The 19,394-nt window shown below is 35.9% G+C and overlaps 1 protein-coding gene across 9 annotated transcripts in view; it reads right to left on the minus strand.

The window, feature by feature from the left end:
- The window catches only part of INPP4B (inositol polyphosphate-4-phosphatase type II B), an 829,855-nt gene that overhangs the window by 389,507 nt on the left and 420,954 nt on the right, over positions 1-19,394 (minus strand). For all 9 annotated transcript variants that reach the window (XM_024245636.3, XM_054553363.1, XM_054553366.1 and 6 more), the window contains 2 exon segments: positions 9,966-10,182; positions 7,979-8,023 (listed from right to left, as the gene is read on the minus strand). In XM_024245636.3, coding sequence (XP_024101404.1) covers positions 7,979-8,023; positions 9,966-10,056 — 136 coding nt within the window. In that variant the 5' untranslated portion in view covers positions 10,057-10,182.

Below are 19,394 nucleotides of genomic sequence, written 5' to 3' on the forward strand. Positions count from 1 at the left end.
CTATTTGTTGTCTTTATTTTTGTTGTTGAGTTGTTGGTGAATGCTTGTTCTGAAAAATATCCCCTCAAAAGTACTGCTAGTTATCCGATGCTCTCAAAATTGACACAGCTCAAAGAAAGGCTCAATGGGAAAATTATTGTCTATATAAGTAGGCAATTAGAGGCACAGCCTGCCTAAAAAATCCTCCCCCAGCTCAGCAGGGCCTGAGCCTCCTCTGAGTTTCATCTAGCACAGCCCCAGAGGCAGTAAGACTCAATACTTCATGATACCTACATATAATTTGGTGGCAATAAAGATGTTTAAAGACTTGTGTTCATTTAGAATTTTAAAATGAGTCTCCGATATACATGCAACAATTATGGAATATTGCAAGAGAATTTCTAGAGCTTTAATTTATTTTACAGTGGAATTATAAGCAATAAAGAGAGAAATGTAAATGAGCATTAAATGCATCACCTTGGAAAATGAGCTCTAGGATTTCATGTATTTTTCTATTTCTTTTTTCTGAATTCTCTCATGTTCCTCCTAAACCAACTGAAATCCTGCTCATTCTTTAAGACTTAGTCCAAATGCCTCTTCCTCTGAGATGCTGTTTTTGATGCCATTGTTATAATGAATTGTACTTGCTCAGCGCTGCCATAGTTTTTGGTTTATGCCTTTATTTTGCCCTTACCACAATCTGCCTGGCATTATTAAAGTTGTTTATCCTCATCACCTCCTGAAAACTCCTAGGAAGTACGAATCAATGAGGAGGGGGATATTGCCTGATGGTTAAAAGCAGGAGCCTCCGAATCAGACAAAACTCAGCTTAGATCCTGACTCCATCATTCAACTTCTGTAAGATCTTTAGAACGTAGACCTTTGAGAATCTAGGATTCTTAATCTGTCCAGTAATGATAATATGGGAGAGATATTATAGTATGAGCTCAGACTCCTGGGTTCAAATCTTAGGCTCACTACTTTACCAGTTTATATCTAAGTTTTCTTACATAGAAATCAGGGATGATAAAAGAGCAATTACTCATAATGAAATGATAAGAAGTAATTAATATATGTAAATTATTTAGAACAGCATATGGCAAACAAGTAAGCAATCAATAAATGCTAGTTACTTTTAATATTATTATCCTGTAGAGTTGTGGTGAGAAATACATGACATGCTGTTTGTAAAGTTAAGCCCATAATAGATGCTGAAAAAATGGTAGTTGTTGCTGTGTCCTCCTAGGGCTTTGAACAATGACTTGTCATTAGAAGGTGCCCAGAAAATGGTAGTTCAGGGAAATGCAATGTTTTATGAGGGATGTGTTATACTATAAGAAGAAAGAAGGCTAGGTGTGGTGGCTCATGCCTGTACTCCCAGCACTTTGGAAGGCTGAGGTGGTAGATTCACTGGAGCCCAAGAGTTCAAGACCAACCTGGGCAACATATTGAGAACCCCCTCTCTACAAAAAATAAAAATGAAAAAACTAGCCAGGCATGGTCATGTGCACCTGTGGTCCTAGCTACATGGGAGGCTGCTGGTGGAAGGATTGCTTCAGCCCAGGAGTTGGAGGCTGCAGTGAGCTATGATTATGCCACTGTGCTCTAGTCTGGGTGACCGAGTGAAACCCTATCTAAAAAGAAACAAACAAACAAAAAACAAAAAAACAGAATCAAGAAAATGGATGGCAGTCAACTTATAATGAGGCAGCAAAATATTAAATAAGGCAAGCACAGGCCTTGTTTAATTCTTAGCAGTTGCTTCTCTTATTGTATCCTATGTGGTGAAGTAAGAGTTTTATCAATAGAATAAATGCAAAAATATACCTCTGTGCTTGGTATTCCCTTCAGCTAGCATGCCATGTAGAAGGCAAAAGTACTAAAGAAGATATACTAAAACCCTCCATTCTCCCACTGGAGTTTTAAAAAAGTCAGAGCTCTATAATCATTTATAGAACACAGACCAGCAAGAGAGTAGGATTGTGAATATAGAAGATAATTCATAAGTTGGGCCTCTTATGATTTTTCCTTTTAGAAAAACATATAAAACAATGCCTGATTTATAGTAATTCATAAAGTATGAATGGACCTGACATTCAGGTTAATGAAGGCCCTTGCAAGTTGTAAATGCTGTGTCTGTAAAGCGATGAGACATTTTCTTGTGCAGATTGTCAGTTGGGGCACATTTCTATACATTTTTAAATACCAAGCACAGAAAACTGATCACATGATTTTATCTTTTTTTCCCCCTAAATGGGCTACTAAAATACAGTACCTGCATATATAAAATCCAAAATCAGTTCACATTATTTAATACATGACCTAACAGACAAAGTATTTAGAATCAGCCCCCTCCAGGACAAAGCCTTAACCACCAAAGAGGATAAGCACTCCTTATTTATAGCCACTATAATATTTGAATTAACCTACCTAAGGACCTCTTGTCATTGTACCAGGACATATTGTTGTGAAAAAACTGAATTTTAATCATTAAACTCTAGGACGGTACACGTCATTTACCTGGTACAGATGTATACTGAATTGCATATCCACATGACACTTTTTACAATCATCCACTTCCATAGAAAAAAAACAGACCTTCTACAAGTGGTGGCTTACAGAGTGAATATGAAGTTAATTTCCTATTAAAAAAACCTTTATGTATTTTTTATGTACTTACCACTCTTTCCAAAGGATCAGGATGTAGATTAATCAAGAATCCTATTTGAGGAGAATACTGTTTTCATTTTCCTTCTAGAAATACAAGATGGCGGGCCTTTCTATATGTAGCTTGTATAATAAATAATTATTTATTGTGTGTCTTTTTTGTTATGTTCTGAATTTGGAGCTTTCATCTTGTTCCAAACACCAACCATCTGCTCATACAGCTCTCCTACTCTAGAATGTAATTTCCCCTTTCCTCTAATTATTCTAATCCTGTTTCCTTTCTTCAAAAATTGGCTTTAGTCAGTCTTCCTTAGTTAGCCTCAGTGACTACTCTTTCTCATAAAATTTTTATGCAATCCCTAATATTCTTAGATACTCTAGGAAATATTTAGCTGTTAACTGTTTTTTTAATGATTTCAAGAGTAGTAGTTTAATTTCTCTAATTCTATTTAGAGTTAATTAAAGGCAAAAAGTAGAATTGTACTTAAGATATGCCACTTTTCTTGTTCAGTGCATTCAGGTTATTTATTAAAAACAACAACAACACTTGATTATGAAATTTACATGTGTACATTGCAAAGACCTTACAAGATATAGAAGAGCATAACAAAGGAAATAAAAATTCTACCAACTGGTGAGAACCATGATTGAAGATACACACACCTTCCAATCTTGTTATCTTGCACACACAGACACAGATAATTAAATAAAGGCCATATTGTGCATATTATCCTGCTTTTAAAACTTTCATATTCTTTTGTGTGATGAAATATCCTTCTGATAAATGATTTTTAATTGCTGATTAATATCCTATCTTATGAATATATGTTTCACTCTAAAAATGAAATAATAACTTATATTCATCAACTCTGAGTTGGGGATGAAATACAGTGGCTTTTACTTTCTTTCATCCCTCCTGAATTTGACATAGAAGAAAAGACAGGGAGTGAGATGGTGAAACAGGAAAAAGAGGGTTAAATATGTCTAAAAATGTATGATGGATGGCCACATTCTAGATATAATTGTGATGTGTTTCTACATTGCCTATTATTTATTTTTGTGATAATTTTTGCTATATTAATATAAAATTATTCCAGCTAATGTAGATTTACCCATTTTAGAGAAAACCAAGAAATAAAGGCTCTGTTAAATAATTTGAATCATGGGTTACTCCTATTTTATGTGCTAGTGAAACCTATGGTGAAGGAGTCAGCACATTTTAAATTTAAAAGGAAAAAATTTTTCAAAGAAAATTATTCTACACATAATACATGGATTCTTAAAATAAAACAGCTCCACAAAAGGCAAAAGATCTAACAAGCGGTTGGCTTCAAATCCCATGTCTCTACATCCTTTACTCACTAGATGTTCAGCAGCATCCAATCACCAGGCCTGATCCCATTATTCAGATAGCTGCAGCTTAGGTAAGTGTGAAAGTGAGGGGACAATACAAGAAGTATGAGAATGACATCTCACTAGCTCAGCATCTAGTCTATCCTGCAATTGTCCTACTCTGATCTTGGGATTCCAGTAGCCCAGCAAATGGTCCTCCACTATCTTGCCATTTTCACTGTGGCTTTTTTTTTTTTTTACCTCGAAACCAGAACAACGTATAACTTGGTTTCATTCCTGGTCAAATCACTAACCTAATTTACTACCCTTCGATCCCAGTATTCCCATTATAAGAACCCTATTATGTGTCATTTCAATGTCTAGTATAGCTTGTTCCCTCCTACTTGGAACGTAACCCAATTCTTAGGCTCAATATGAACAATATCCAAATTAGTATCCACACCCTGCATAAGCACATAGAGGTCTTCTTTGAAAACTATATCTAAAGTGTCCCTCTTTCGCCCAAGTCAAGTGCCTCTCCCCCAGATATGTTCTATCCAGTGGCCTAGTCTTTCTGTCTACATAGAACTTAATACTATCTGAAATGATTTTATATACAAGCTTTCTATGCCTCTCCCAATATAATTTAGATGAATAAATGACCTGTGCTTATTAATGCTTTCTCTCTAGCTTCCAAGCCCCCATTCCTATCATAATCAACCCCAAAGCTTGTTGACATGTACAAAATGTATATTTTATTGTACCCCATATCTGGTCATTTGGCTTGCATTGAGTATTAGCCATCAAGGAATTAATTTCAAGAACATTACCTCAGAGCATCAAGGAAAGAACACAAGGAACACATATGCAAACATATGCATGCCATTCTTTCCTATGTATTTAATAGGTATTAATATCTATTGTTTTGGATTTATAGTATATGTGGTGTACATATAAAAATATGAAGACATATTCTCATAAGCATTCTATTGACCCTAGACATAATAAGTGGAGGCGAATAATTATCAGGAGAAAAACCTTAAAGTAGTTCATAGAAATGTATTTTATATACTTGTCAAGATTAATCTTCTTTATACATTTTCCACAATTGTTTCCATAAAGAAATGTTCTTAGTTTTTAAGAAATGATCCCTCTACGTAAATGTCAGCTTTATTGAAATCAAAACAATTTTATTAAACCATAAACAAACTCAGTGTTCTCTTAGGTATTTAATTATTTCTTTCTTTGTGAAAATAAAGAGTATTGACACACTCAAAGAAACAAAATACGAGGAAACAGAGTTACAGTTGTAGGAGTGAATTATTTAATTTAAATGTAGTCAACCATTAGAAATACAGTTAACAATGGACAAGAGATACTCAGTTTTTCAGTACATGCTTATCTTGTGCTCAAGACACTTTTAGCCAATTAGCTTGCTCAATTGACTAAGTACCTCCTACCTTACTTATTTGAATAAGTAAGGAACTTCAGCAGAGGAATTCAATAAGCAGAAGAACTTCAGCAAGACATAATTATTATATAGCAGCACACAAACAAAGCAGACACAAATCCTTGATGGAAAATAACTTACACAAAGCAATATGGCACCTAGCAAATTGATTGGTGTGGCTGTTTTCCTAATTTAAAAAGCAAGGCCATTGAAATTCCTAAATAATTTGAATACTTTGGTTAAGAGTAGAGAATCAAATATCAAAGATTTAGTTAAAATTCGTTGAAAAAGCCCTCTTCCTTACCGAATTTCTTTTTCCTAGAATTTGTTCTTGTTTTACTTCTGATTAAATAAATATGCACACCCTTAAACATGATAAAAATATTTAAGAAGCTATTATTCTTTCATTGGGAAATGAATAGAAGTTACTCATACAATAATAGGTGACGTCGGAGGATTTGTGGAATTAAAAAATCTCAAAGAAAAAAATGACAAAATGGACAGTAAAACATCCAAGGGTTTATCTGTAAGACCCTTGAAAGAGTAGTTTTTAAAAAAATTCTTCAAGAAATGGTGTAGTTAAAGATCTTAAAGTGCTAAGGAACCTAACAGTTTGGGGACTGTGTCTTCTAGGATCAACAACACAGTTCCATGATGACTTGAAATAGTATTTTTTTTAGTAAACTTGTGTTCACTCATCAAGCATTTCTTGCCATTTGACAAGATAAAATTATCTGTTGTTGTTTCTTAGTGTATTTTAAAAATAAATATAAAAAAAGAAATTGAAGTTTTTTTATACTGGAAGAACATTATCATGAATAAATTCTTGCAGCTGCTAATCTCTTAATTCTTGATTCAAAACCGGAAATATAAGTGATGATGGTGTTGTTACTGAAATTTACTTGGCTTTCTAAACAAACAGCATAGTTAGGTCTTTGAACAAGAAAGATTCTCTTAATTGCACTAGAAGACAGGTATTTGGTTCAAGTATGCCATTTCTTGAAGGCTGGCCACCACATTTGCCTGACAATTACCACCCTAATTGCTTCTGCTCCTTCAGATTCCCTCTTTCTCCAGCAAGCAAACAAGAAAGCTTTATTTGTGCTTGGAAATATATCAAATCACTCTAATGAAACTTCACATTTCAGAAGTACTGTCAAAAAGGTAAACAGTGAGTTTCTTCTCTTAAAAATGAAAGATGGATAGATGAAAGCTCAAGTTGTACGAGTGAAGAGTGCCTAGCCTTTCTTTTGCTCTTCAGCTCCATTTCCCAAAACACATTCTTTTTATATCTGATACAATCTGAAAACTCTCTAGAGAGAGAGGGAGAAAAAAATAATGGCCTCATTTTTGATACTATAAAATTTTTTTGAGTTTTTCACATTTCTGCCTGTTTCTAATACCTGGAAATATTTAAAAATCTTTAATATTTAATTTACAGCACATTTTTAGCTATATTTGTAAAAAAGAATGTTCAAAAAATGAATTACATACCAATTATGGTCTCAATAAGTCATTTTAAAATAAAATATTTTTAGCAAAAAATATAAATTTAAAACATAATAAAAATGCATGTTCCTAAAATACTTAGAAATTCCGACCACTAAAACTCAGTATAGAGTATATATATATCTCAATTTGCTCCCAAAACTTTAGAAAATATATATATTAATATGTAAAGATTTTGATACTATAATACTATATGTGGTCTCTGTATATGAAATTGAATATGTGCATGTATTATTCTATAAAACTTAGTTTAAAATAAAATGTAAAAATACTACTGTCTTTCCGAAATATTTCAGAACCATGACAGGAAAAAAAAAAAAAGACCAGTCTATATAGTTCATATGAACCACATTTTTACCTTAAGTACCTCTTTGTAGCTAATTTCCTAATGGTATTTTTGCAGCCATACTTAATTCATATATAAAGTAGTTTCCACTCATTAGTTAAGTAGTGGAGTGGTCTCAAAATGCACACTTTTAATTCATTCTTGGACAAAGTTATAAATTTTTACACATGACAGATATTTAGAGTTGCTTAAACAAGTCAAAGCTTGATTGAAAGTTAAATTCTCAAATGTCACTGGCATTTTCACAAAAATCAATACGGAAGAGTCAGGGAACGTTCTTGAATACGAGAGAAATGGGCAAGAATCCTGGAAATGCCATAAAGAACACAAAGAGAAATTATAGGTGGCCAGTCTCCAGGCCAGGTATAGAAAATTAGACAAACAGAGTTGCAGGAATGCTGGTTAGCAACAAAATGCAGTCACTATGTTAGAATGAGTGCTGGGCATGGAATGTGCGATCAGTAGATCTGGTTGAAAGGCAAAACTATCACCACTGAACCCTGTATCCTTGGGCAGCAAGTTAATTCCTACAAATTTGGAGAAAATAACACCTACCTTATAGAACAATTTTAAAAATAGAACAATGTTCATAAAAATTTGTCAAATATGTATTGATGTAAGCAATCTACCTACACTTTGCAAACTACTACACAAATTCTTCTATTTATTGATATAAATAAGATGGAATTTCTTACCAAGGATGAATTCCAACTGTGGTTCATTTGGAGTCTTCTGGATACCTATAAATAATAGGAGCAAATTCAGATTTTTAAAAAATTGAATTATCAAGAATATGTCAATATATATTACTATGCTTCATCGTGACCAGAATGAATAAATACAATATGTGGCAGAATGAATAAACTTGGTTTATCAGGGTTATAAATAATCAGTTCTCAGGGCAGGGCATAATATTTGTTGCAGAACTAGATGTGAGTTAAGATTTGATTGGTCATTTTATCTGTATGGTTATAAAGAAACCAAGAAATGTTTTTGTAAGCCACGGCAAACATAAAACATATTTTACAATTGTGTTTAACTCTTTTGGATGCAATGTAGACAGAAGTGGATCCTTCATAAAGAACTCCCTTACCAAAATACTCTCTTAAATGGATTTTTTTCCAAGCCACTCTAACCTGCTGTAAACAGTAAATCAATAACAAAAGAGGTATCTTCAGCTAGGTTATGATGGACATTGTAGTGCTGGTTATTCTGTTAATTTATTAATAGCTCAAACCAACATTTTGTAAAAGGTTTCCATTCCTTTGGTCAGCAATGTTTAAAAAATATAATAAGATGGCTAAATAATTTAAGATGAGCTAGGAGGGAAAGTGAGTCTGGGGACAAAGGTACAGAAATGGAACCATCAAACGGCTGGAAGGTAGAGTGATCAGATTGTGGGAAGTGATATGGGTAGATGCCTAAAATCCACATACAGTGTAGGAGCTGCCTAAACAAGAGTGGATGACTGGATGTATGAACGGGACGCCATTTGTTACAACTCAAGGGTGGCCAAAGAAGCAAAACTAACATGTATGAAAAAGTAAACTATTTGGCAATAAATGAAAGAATATTATACAAATCCTTTCCTTGCTTATTTTTGCTGGTGCATTCATCAGATACTATTTAAATTTACTGGCATTTGGTCACTAGTATATTTTAAGAATCACCTTTTTGTATAAAAATTAACTGCTTTTCATTCAGTTATTTATTATTTATTTTTGCACAGTAACTGTATATTTTTTCTCCTGCTGACATTTAGCAATTGCTTTGGTTAACAATTTTAGATTTTTCAAGAGAGGTTAAGGTGACAATCATTAGGTAGGTTTTTCTGAACTTGAAATGTCTGGGTTTTTTTAAAAGGTCATTAACAATTAACTCTGCTTTAAACATTGATAACCAGATTTCTCAAAAATGCATCCAACCAATACAATTTTCTAAAGATTAGCTTTATAATGTAAATTAAAAGAGAAGGTTAGGCATATATTTGCCAGTGTTAAATAATTGAACTACAGGAATCTTCTGAAAAGAAAAGAAAAAGGCATAATTCATGCTAAACAATAAAACCCAAACCCTAGAATTTTAAATATAAAAGAAAACATACAATTCTTCCAAAGATTTTAATTACTTGAGTAATACAAAACCAATTTTAATGTTCACATGCAAACTTGGCCAAATCTTCACTGGCGCTATATTTGTGGCCTAGGGCTCTCTGGTATGGCAGTGACAGTCTAAATTTCTAGTGTAACCATTTTTTTCTTAATGCTTTCAACTTAACTACCTTTTGGGTTTAAAGAGAGAATTTCTACAGTATAAAAAATATTCCCATATAAGATTATATAAATACCAGTTATTCTTACAAAGTATTAGTGTCTAGAAGGTATACTTAAAAAGTATTCATTGGGCTCTTAATATATGTTCAAGAGCTTTGATCTTGTAATTTGATATTTAACCATTTCATGGACTATCATCTATCTTACCCAAGATAAAAGATGAGAGGCATATCATACACTCACACCACCAAGGTAAACAGTGCAAAGGAAAAGTATTTTGGTAATTTGATGCCATTTGTTAGAATCAAAGTTCCTATGAATCTACGAATGCATATATGTATGTGTATGTTTCATCGACCCAATTTGCATCTTTAGATGCAAAAACAGGGAGGGATACACACATACTTACTTGTAAACTGACAGTCCCCAGGATCACTGGCCTGGGCTGTGGGAAGAAAGTGCTGCCCTTCTTCTGATGCCCCTTCCTCTTTAATTTCCATGATCAACCTTCACAGTTTTAAAATTTTCCAAATTTTCTTGTCCAAATGTCACTTCTAGTGATTTCTGGTTTAATGTAGATGTATCTTCCCACTAAAGATCTGATATCCCACTCTGAAATTCTGTACCTAGGAAACATCAAAAGTTAAAATTTCAGTCATATTGGAGTTCAGTATAAAGCTAAAAATTAAAGGTAGGTAGAGACTGCAACTACATTCAAATAAACTTTCTTCCTGCCTACTCCACTCATACTTTCAGAACCATTCCACACAGTTAATGCATCATAAAGTCTAGGTTTAATAGGTATTCTCAAAGCAATTATTACATAGTTATATGAAAGATTTCTAAAACATGAAAGGTATATTATTTCTCTTCTAGTTCATTCTGTAAGATAGTGGATGGCTATAGGGGCTGCTAACTTAGTATAAAACCTAATTTAGCAGCAAGGGCATGTAGTATCTTGTCAAGACATTACCATGTTTTGGCAAGGTGAATATTACTATCGTTCTTTCCATTAGAATTGCCCTTTATGCTCATCTCTCCATCCACCCTTGTTAGAACATGATTACTGAACACATAAAAAATAATTTGGCATGACATTCTTCTTCCAAGATGAGCCAACAGGTTGTACAGGAGAGTTTCCAACCTCATTATTATCCATGGAGTCTTTTGCTGCTCTACTTGATAAAGGTGTAATTGTTTAACGATCATGGTATATGCTAAAAAGAATGAATCATTCTTCTAAAAAGCTAAAGCTCAAGGGGAAATTAAAGCAATAGAAAATTGATGAAAATTAGCATGGGGAAAGAAAGAGTCTCCAAGAATTTAATACCCTGTCATACAGACAGCCTCAAATACTTACAAATTCATTTTGATATTTACATGATATATATGACCAAGAATAAATTTTTTTAAAAATCAGTGTTGTTTTAAATCAAGTTACCAGCTGAATTAAAATGTATAAAAACATTTAAATGTCTGCCCAATGCCATCTAATGAGATAGCAGTAATCAAGTTTGGTTTAGAAAACTAATAATGTCTCAAACTTCACAAACCAACAGCCTCACTCTTTGCGGTTCTTGGTAAAGTGGCTTCATTTATAATTCAGCTCTAGTTTAAAAAAATGTGGCAGAAATTAAATTCAAAAAGCTTCTTGAATTTTTAGAAAATAGTATAATAAAATTATGGATAAATACATATTGGCTTCTAAGGATACAATCAAAAATATTTCTGGGGGTAGAAGGCTATTGCACCATCAATTAGACCAAATCCATCAATTTGAAAATTATGTTTTGAATTAATAATAAAGCTTGAACAACGATCATGCTTCCTAATTTTTTTACCATTAAATTTAGAAGTCTTTTCTGATAAGAACACACACATTCATAGCACCACGTTCTCCCAAAGACCTATGACAAATGCTAATGGTGAGATAATATCTGTAGCAGACTGCAAGGCATGTGTGACTTGGACATGAGGACTATATCATTTGTTAACTTCTCTATATTTCTTGACCAAAGACTCAACCCACAATCCTGATTAGTCATCTTCAAATGTGAAAAGGAGGCAGTATGATGAATCCTAGCAAAATAACACCTCAGCACACTATCGGTGAATAGTTAATGAAATAAATAACTCTGTGTATCGGTATATGCGCACTTGTATAATTTGAGGATGGGAGGAGAAGCCTGACATAAGACGTCTACAAAGGCTCATTAATGTGGTCCCATTTTAAGCATACTACCCATGCAAAGCTAATTCGCTAAGTGAAAATAAGTTCAATTTTAGAGAGAATGAAGTTAAATATACAAAACAAGAATTATGAGATAACCTCTTGATATTCTGTTTATTTTCATTGAAGACAAACTGAAGATTTGGTACTTGTTATCCAAGCACACACTTCAGAAGGAATTAGTCACAAAGCTCAAGAAAGTAACTGCATTTTTAGCTGTTAAATAGAGCATTTACCTATAGTTATGAAAACATACAACAGTTTATTTTCTGTGCCTACTTGCAAAATTTTTTCCACAATAATAGATTGTGGTTGTTGTATACCACAAGCATATTTAAAAGAGATAGCTTTTAAGCATATTTCTACTCAGGCCAGTTCTCACATCTTTTATTTTACTCAGAAGAGGTACAAGCTGAATGGCCATCATACTCAGAAAATACTCTTGGTTCTCTCACCCTGCCCCAGGGACAAAAGATGATTGGTAGTTATAGTTCAGTTATATTTAATTGAACAATATTTCTCACTGACCACTACAATAACAGATATTTGTTAATATTTTGTATACTTACATTATAAATGGCAATCTGACAGACACATAAAATCATGCAAGAAGGTTATTATTAATTAGGAAGACAAGACTAACAACACATATCGAAAAATTGGAGACATTACATAATGAAGGGGCAAATGTGATGTGCTCAATATTAGTACAGTGCTGTTCACTCACTAGTGATAGGTAAATCAAATAGCATCTTCATGTCAAGATAGTGTTCTGGTGGCAAATTGCAGGTACAGGAGATTTGTGTAAGGAGAATGCCCTTAGTTGTTATGGTTCCTTTTTAATAGCATATTTCAGGAACAGTGTCATATACCAGAGTTCTCATCAAATTTGAGACTTTTTTAAAAAAGGTAATGGAGATTACAAGGCTGAAGAAGGAGAGTTGCTTGAACCTGGGAGGTGGAGGCTGCAGTGAGCTGAGATCACGTCACTGCACTCCAGCCTGGGCAACAGAGCAAGACTCTGTCTCAAAAAAAAAAAAAAAAAAGGAAATGGAGATTAAAAGAAATAAGATAAAGGGATTAAAATAAAAAGTACGGAAGATGAAAGGAGCAAAAAGAGGTGTCAGATTTCTTAGTGATTACATGTAAAAAGTTGTAATGAGGGCAATCACTTTGCAAATATTAAATAATGCAACTTATTTACAATAGTTTTTACCTCACTATCATCTATAGAGACCAAGACATGATATTTTTTAGTCCAGTGTAGAAAATGGCAAAACCAGTTTGAAGAAACAAGGTGTGCTAAACCCTTTACCTCTCATTTAGTGAACTACAGTGATGTACCTGGATGGTCAAATTCCAAAATTTTTACATAATGAGCTGAAGACACTCCTGAAATCCATGAAGTTGGAATCAGAGGTAGACAAAGACAGGTGAGGGAGACCGAGTCAGGGTTCAGGGAGTGGTGCTCCTCTGTAGGACTTTAAATCCCAGAAGGGAGGAGAACTCACTGGTGGATGGCAACTGATGTCCTGTCTCCATTGCAAATATAGGAGGAGCCGTCTTTCAGGTTGTCCCTGTGGAAACATTGAACTTTCTACTGGGAGTGGAAGACAGCCCATCAAGTAGATGGGCAGAGGGACAGGGCCTCAGTTTAAACCCAGCGTTTCCCTCTGCTCCTCTCACTCAGGGATGAGCCTGAGAAAAGATTACTGGCTCTCAAAGTGTGGATAAAAAGGAAGCTGAGCTGAGACCTAGCACATGTCTTTGATAAAAGGGATACGGTGACTCTGCGCCAGAGGTTATAGTGTTGGCTTTCTAGGCCAAGAAGCAGATAGAGGATATGGCCAAAACTCAGTAAGTTTTCTCTGCCATCTAGAGACAAGATGAGGCCCAGTTAGTCAGAAACCATGAGAGAGGACAATCTATGTAGCAAGGGTGGTGTCCAATCTTTTGGCCTCTCTGGGCCACATTGGAAGAAAAAGAATTGTCTTGGGCCACACATAAAATGCACTACCAGATAGCTGATAAACTAGGAAAAAAAAAATCACCAAAAAAACTCATAATGTTTTAAGAAAGTTTACAAATTTGTGTTGGGCCACATTCAAAGCAATCCTGGGGCCGCAGGTTGGGCAAGCTTAGGCTACAGGTTACTCCAGCCAGATGGGGGAGCAGTGACTCGGCCAGGATTGCTGTGTCTCAATGGACAAAAGCAAATATCCACCCAGTAACAACATGAGACCAAGGAGTTCCATTTGTCCCATGCCACATGGTCATGAGAGACCCTTTTTCTCACACAAGTGGCACTATCTTAGGAAAAGAAGCAGGGAAAAGGGGAGTTAGCATAAAGATACTTAAACACAAGTGTTTTCAACAGTAGTGGATAGAAAGTTAAAAACTTTTATTCATTAGTTTTGTTTTCTTTTGTTTTGTGCTCTCACTTAGTGGTGCTTATCATGACCAAAATATGAAGGAAAAAAAAGTCCTTTCAATAAGAATGAAACTTGCCATTCCTACCACAAATTTAATTTTTTTTAATTTTAAATGATTTTAAAATTTGATTTAATGATTTAAAATTTTAATGATTTAAAAATTTGATTTAAAATAATGATTTAAATGATTAAAAAAATCATTTTTAATGAAATGCTTAAAAAATCCCTACATAGTTATCCCTTTAAGATAAATAAAAGTACAGGAATTTATTTGGGAGGTTGGGGTGGGGCCAAGATGGCCAACTAGAAGCACTGGTGATCAGAGGCTTTCATCTAAAAGAAGCAAAAGAGCATACAAATCCTGCACCAGCAACTGAGGTATCCAGTTCTGTCATCAGGACTGATGGGTGGTTGGCATGACCCAGAGAGTAAAAGGAAGAACAGTGTGGTGTGGCTGCCCACCTGAGAGCCATACAGGGCAGGGGAGCCCCCATACCCAGACAAGGGAGGCAGGAAGGACTTGTGCTATCCAGCCTGGGGAACCTTGCTTTTTCCAAGGAACTGTGCAACCCATAGATTGGAAGATCCCACTCATGAACCCATGCCACTGGGGCCTAGGGTCCCAACCACGGAGCCATGCAGATTCTCAACAGCCACTTGGCTGGAATCTGTCTAAGTCAGCCAAGTTTCCGGGGGAGGGGCAGCTTCACCACTGCTGCTGTTGCTTGCTGTCTAAGCCTTATGAGCTCCTTAGGGGAGGGGCAGGAGCCAACATTGCAGCTGCTAGCTACTTAATACACTAAGCTACCAGTGGGGAAGGGCGGCAGCCATCACTAAAGCTCTAGGCCACACTTTTCCCCTGCTAAAGCCAGGGAGGCTGGACGACTGGGTCCCAAGGGGTATTCCCCACAGCCCAGCACACTGGCTGTGGCAGACTACGGCCAGATTGCCTCTTCAAGCCAGACACTGACCCATCCCTCCTCACTGGGCAAGGCCTCCCTACAGGAACTGCAACAACTCCAGCCAGGTGCTCAGGGACAGAACTCTGATCTCCCTGGGCCTGAGCCCCTAGAGAAAGGGGTGGAAATAGTCTCTGTGAACCAGCAGACTTAGTCTTCTCTCCTGCTAGCTCTGTAGAATCCAGGCAGCCCAGAAGAGCAGGTTTCCCTCCAGTGCAGCACACCCACTCCACCACGGGACAGCGAAAGTGCTTTGTTAAATGGGTCCTGCTTCCCATGCCACCCAACTGGGTGAGATCCCCCACAAGGGTCATCAGACACCCTATACAGGAGCGTTCCTACTAGCATCAGATCGGTGCCTCTTGAGGTCAGAGATACCAGAGGAAGGAGCAGGCACCCATCTTTTCTGTTCTCCAGCCTCCTCGAGTGACATCTCCAGGTGCGGGAGCAAACCAGATGAATAGGGCCTGAAGTGAACCTCCAGCAAACCATAGCAGCCCTACAGAAGAGGGATCTGACTAGTGAAAAACAAACAAACAAAGCAACAACAAGAGCATCAACAAAAATGTCCCCACAAAAACCTCATCCAAGGGTCAGCAGCCTCAAAGATTGAAACTAGACAAACTCATGAAGATGAGAAAGAATAAAAAAAAAAAAAAAGATAAAAACTCCAAAGGCCAGACTGCCTCTTCTCCTCCAAATGATAGCAACACCTCTCCAACAAGGGCACAGAACTGGATGGAGGATGAGATGGATAAATTGACAGAAGTAGGCTTCAGAAGGTGGGTAACAACAAATTTTGCTGAGGTAAAGAAGAATGTTCTAACCCAAGGCAAAGAAGCTAAGAACCATGATAAAATGTTACAGGAGCTGCTAACTAGAATAAACAGTTTAAAAAGGAACATAAATGACCTGGAGCTGAAAAACACAGCACAAGAACTTTGTGAAGCATACACAAGTATCCATAGCCAAATAAATCAAGCAGAAGAAATAATTTCAGAGATTGAAGACTATCTTCTTGAAATAAGGTAGGCAGACAAGACTAGAGAAAAAAGAATGAAAAGGAACCAACACAACCTTCAAGAAATATGGAACAAAATCTTCAATACGAGACAATGTAAAAAGACTGAACCTACAACTGATTGGAGTACTTGAAAGAGACAAGGAGAGTGGAACCAAGTTGGAAAACTTCCCCCACCTAGAAAGACAGGCCAACATTCAAATTCAAGAAATACAAAGAACCACACTAAGATACACCATTAGAAGATCAGCCCCAAGACACATAATCACCATATTCTCCAAGGTCGACATGAAGGAAAAAATATTAAGGGCAGCCAAAAAGAAAGGCCAGGTCACCTACAAAAGGAAGCCCACCAGACTAACAGCGGATCTCTCAGAAGAAACCCTACAAGCCAGAAGAGATTGGGGGCCAATATTCAACATTCTTGAAGAAAAGAATTTTCAACCCAGAATTTCAAGTCTGGCCAAACTAAGCTTCATAAGCTTAGTTTAATGATAAAGGGGATATCACCACTGATCCCACAGAAATACAAACTACAATCAGAAAATACTATAAACACCTCTATGCAAATAAACTAGAAAATCTGGAAGAAATGGTTAAATTTCTGGACACATACACCCTCACAAGATTAAACTAGGAAGAAGTCAAATCCCTGAATATATCAGTAACAAGTTCTGAAATTGAGGCAGTAATAAATAGCCTAGCAACCAAAAAAAGCCCAGGATCAGACAGATTCACAGCTGAATTCTACCAGAGGTACAAAGAGGAACTGGTACCATTCCTTCAATATTTTAAACAACTGAAAAAAGAAGGATCTCTTTAAGGAGAACTATAAACCACTGCTCAAGAAAATACAAGGGGACACAAACAAATGGAAAAACATTCCATGCTCATGGATAGGAAGAATCAATATTGTGAAAATGGCCATATTGTGCAAAGTAATTTGTAGATTCAATGCTGTTCCCATCAAATTACCATTGACATTCTTCACAGAATTAGAAAAAAACTACTTTAAAATTCATATGGAACCAAAAAAGAGCCTGTATAACAAATACAATCCTAAGCAAAGGAACATAGCTGGAGGCATCATGTTACCTGACTTCAAACTATACTACAAGGCTATAGTAACCAAAACAGCATGGTACTGTTACCAAAACCAACAAATATACCAATGGAATATAATAGAGACCTCAGAAATAAGACCACACATCTACAAACATCTGATCTTTGACCACCCTGACAAAAACAAGCAGTGGAGAAAAGATTCCCTATTTAATAAATGGTGCTGGAAAAACTGGCTAGCCATATGCAGAAAACTGAAACTGGACCCCTTCCTTACACCTTATACAAAAATTAACTCAAGATGGTTTAAAGAGTTAAATGTAAAACCCGAAACCATAAGAATCCTAGAAGAAAACCTAGGAAATACCATTCAGGACATAGACATGGGCAAAGATTTTATGATGAAATTGCCGAAACAACTGCAACAAAAGCAAAATTGACAAATAAAATCTAATTAAAGAGCTTCTGCACAGCAAAACAAAAACAAAACTACAATCAGAGAGAATAGGCAACCTACAGAATGGGAGAAAATTTTTGCAATCTACCCATCTGACAAAGGCCTAATTTTCAGAATTTACAAGGAATTTAGACAAATTTACAAGAAATAAACAAAGAACCCCATCAAGACATGAAATGCCTTCTACATGTAAAGATGTTTGGTAGCCTAAAACAATTATTTATAAATTTCTTGTGAATAAATCACAGACATAAAAACTATAGATGAGTTAAACCTTTAGGGAATGCACACTGTGGGACCATGGGGTGCACCACTCAGATGTCCCATAAAGAGACCTGCTGTGAGAAATACGGGTGTCTGAGCCTCAAGCCTCCATGTCTGCAGAGTACTCCAAGGCCCTCAGGGAGGCCATGTGCCTCCTGGATCACTCTCAGTGCCTACAAATGGCAGAAGTATTATAGTCAGGCCATTTTTGCCTGATACGGGATTTTGCTAACAAGCAATCTTTGTTCTGGGGCTTCCCATCAGCTTGGCCAAGACTTTCTTAAAGCTGTACTATAGTCTGAGGCTCTTCCTGTGTAATTCTCCCCCTTCCGTCTCTGTGCAGAAGTGTCATACAGGTGTATTACAGTCTGAAGATTCTCCCACCCTGCTCTCTCACCTTTATCCTTCTCAAGTGTCCTCCCAATAAATCTTTCCCATGTCTCATTTCATCTTGGCATCTGTTTCTGAAAGACCTAAACTGACACAAACACTTAGTAAATGCTACTATGGGAATATGTTCCCTCTTTCATGGATTCTTTCACATTTTATTAATTTATGTACCTATCTATATGTGTGTGTATTTATTTGGGCTGATTCTTGACAGAACAGAAATCCTGAGACATGAACAAAAGAATGCACAAACTCAAGAGTTTAATCAATTTTTCCTCCTATGAAGCAGCATACAAGTAAGAAAGAAACTCTCTAATGTTGGTATTCCCTATTGGCTTCTAGCCAAAATTTAAAACTCTCTCTGAGCCAATTATGGAGTTGAGTTGATGACAACCTATGATATCAAATATGCAGAAGAAACGGGTCACATTACACACAATGGCTTTCTACATTCCATTCTATCATCCTCAAATGCATTCCTAATTGACATACCTTCAAATTCTATGGGCCAGGTTTAAGTGCCACCTCGTCCATGATGACTTCTCTTTCTTCAGCTGAAAGCAATACCATGCTCTCCTAAGTTCCCCTAGTAACTTATCTCACATAATTTATTACTGTTTATTTTCTACTTTATATATATACTTTTTTTCTCTGCTTTTTAATAAAATAACTCTGTCAGAATGTAAATTTGTTTCTCTTCTTTATTTCCCCATAGCAACAAGATTGATTCCAATAAACACTAGATAAATCTATTCGTCCATTTATTGTATAAATAAACATTTATTAAGAAGTCACCATGTGCAAGGCACTGAGCACACAGAAATAAATAACTTAGGATTGGCCTTTAAAAGAATTCAGTCTTAGTAGGAGGAAATCAAGTGAATAGTTACAGTGGAATGTGATAACTGCCATGAAAGGGATATTATCAAAGTATAGGGCAGAAGGAAAGAGCACCAAATAAGGGCGCAAATAAATCCAGGATGACTGCATGGAAGAGGCTCCAGGAAGTGAACTACGTGAAGG

This window comes from Pongo abelii, chromosome 3, assembly GCF_028885655.2.
Source record: "Pongo abelii isolate AG06213 chromosome 3, NHGRI_mPonAbe1-v2.0_pri, whole genome shotgun sequence".
NCBI lineage: Eukaryota > Metazoa > Chordata > Mammalia > Primates > Hominidae > Pongo > Pongo abelii.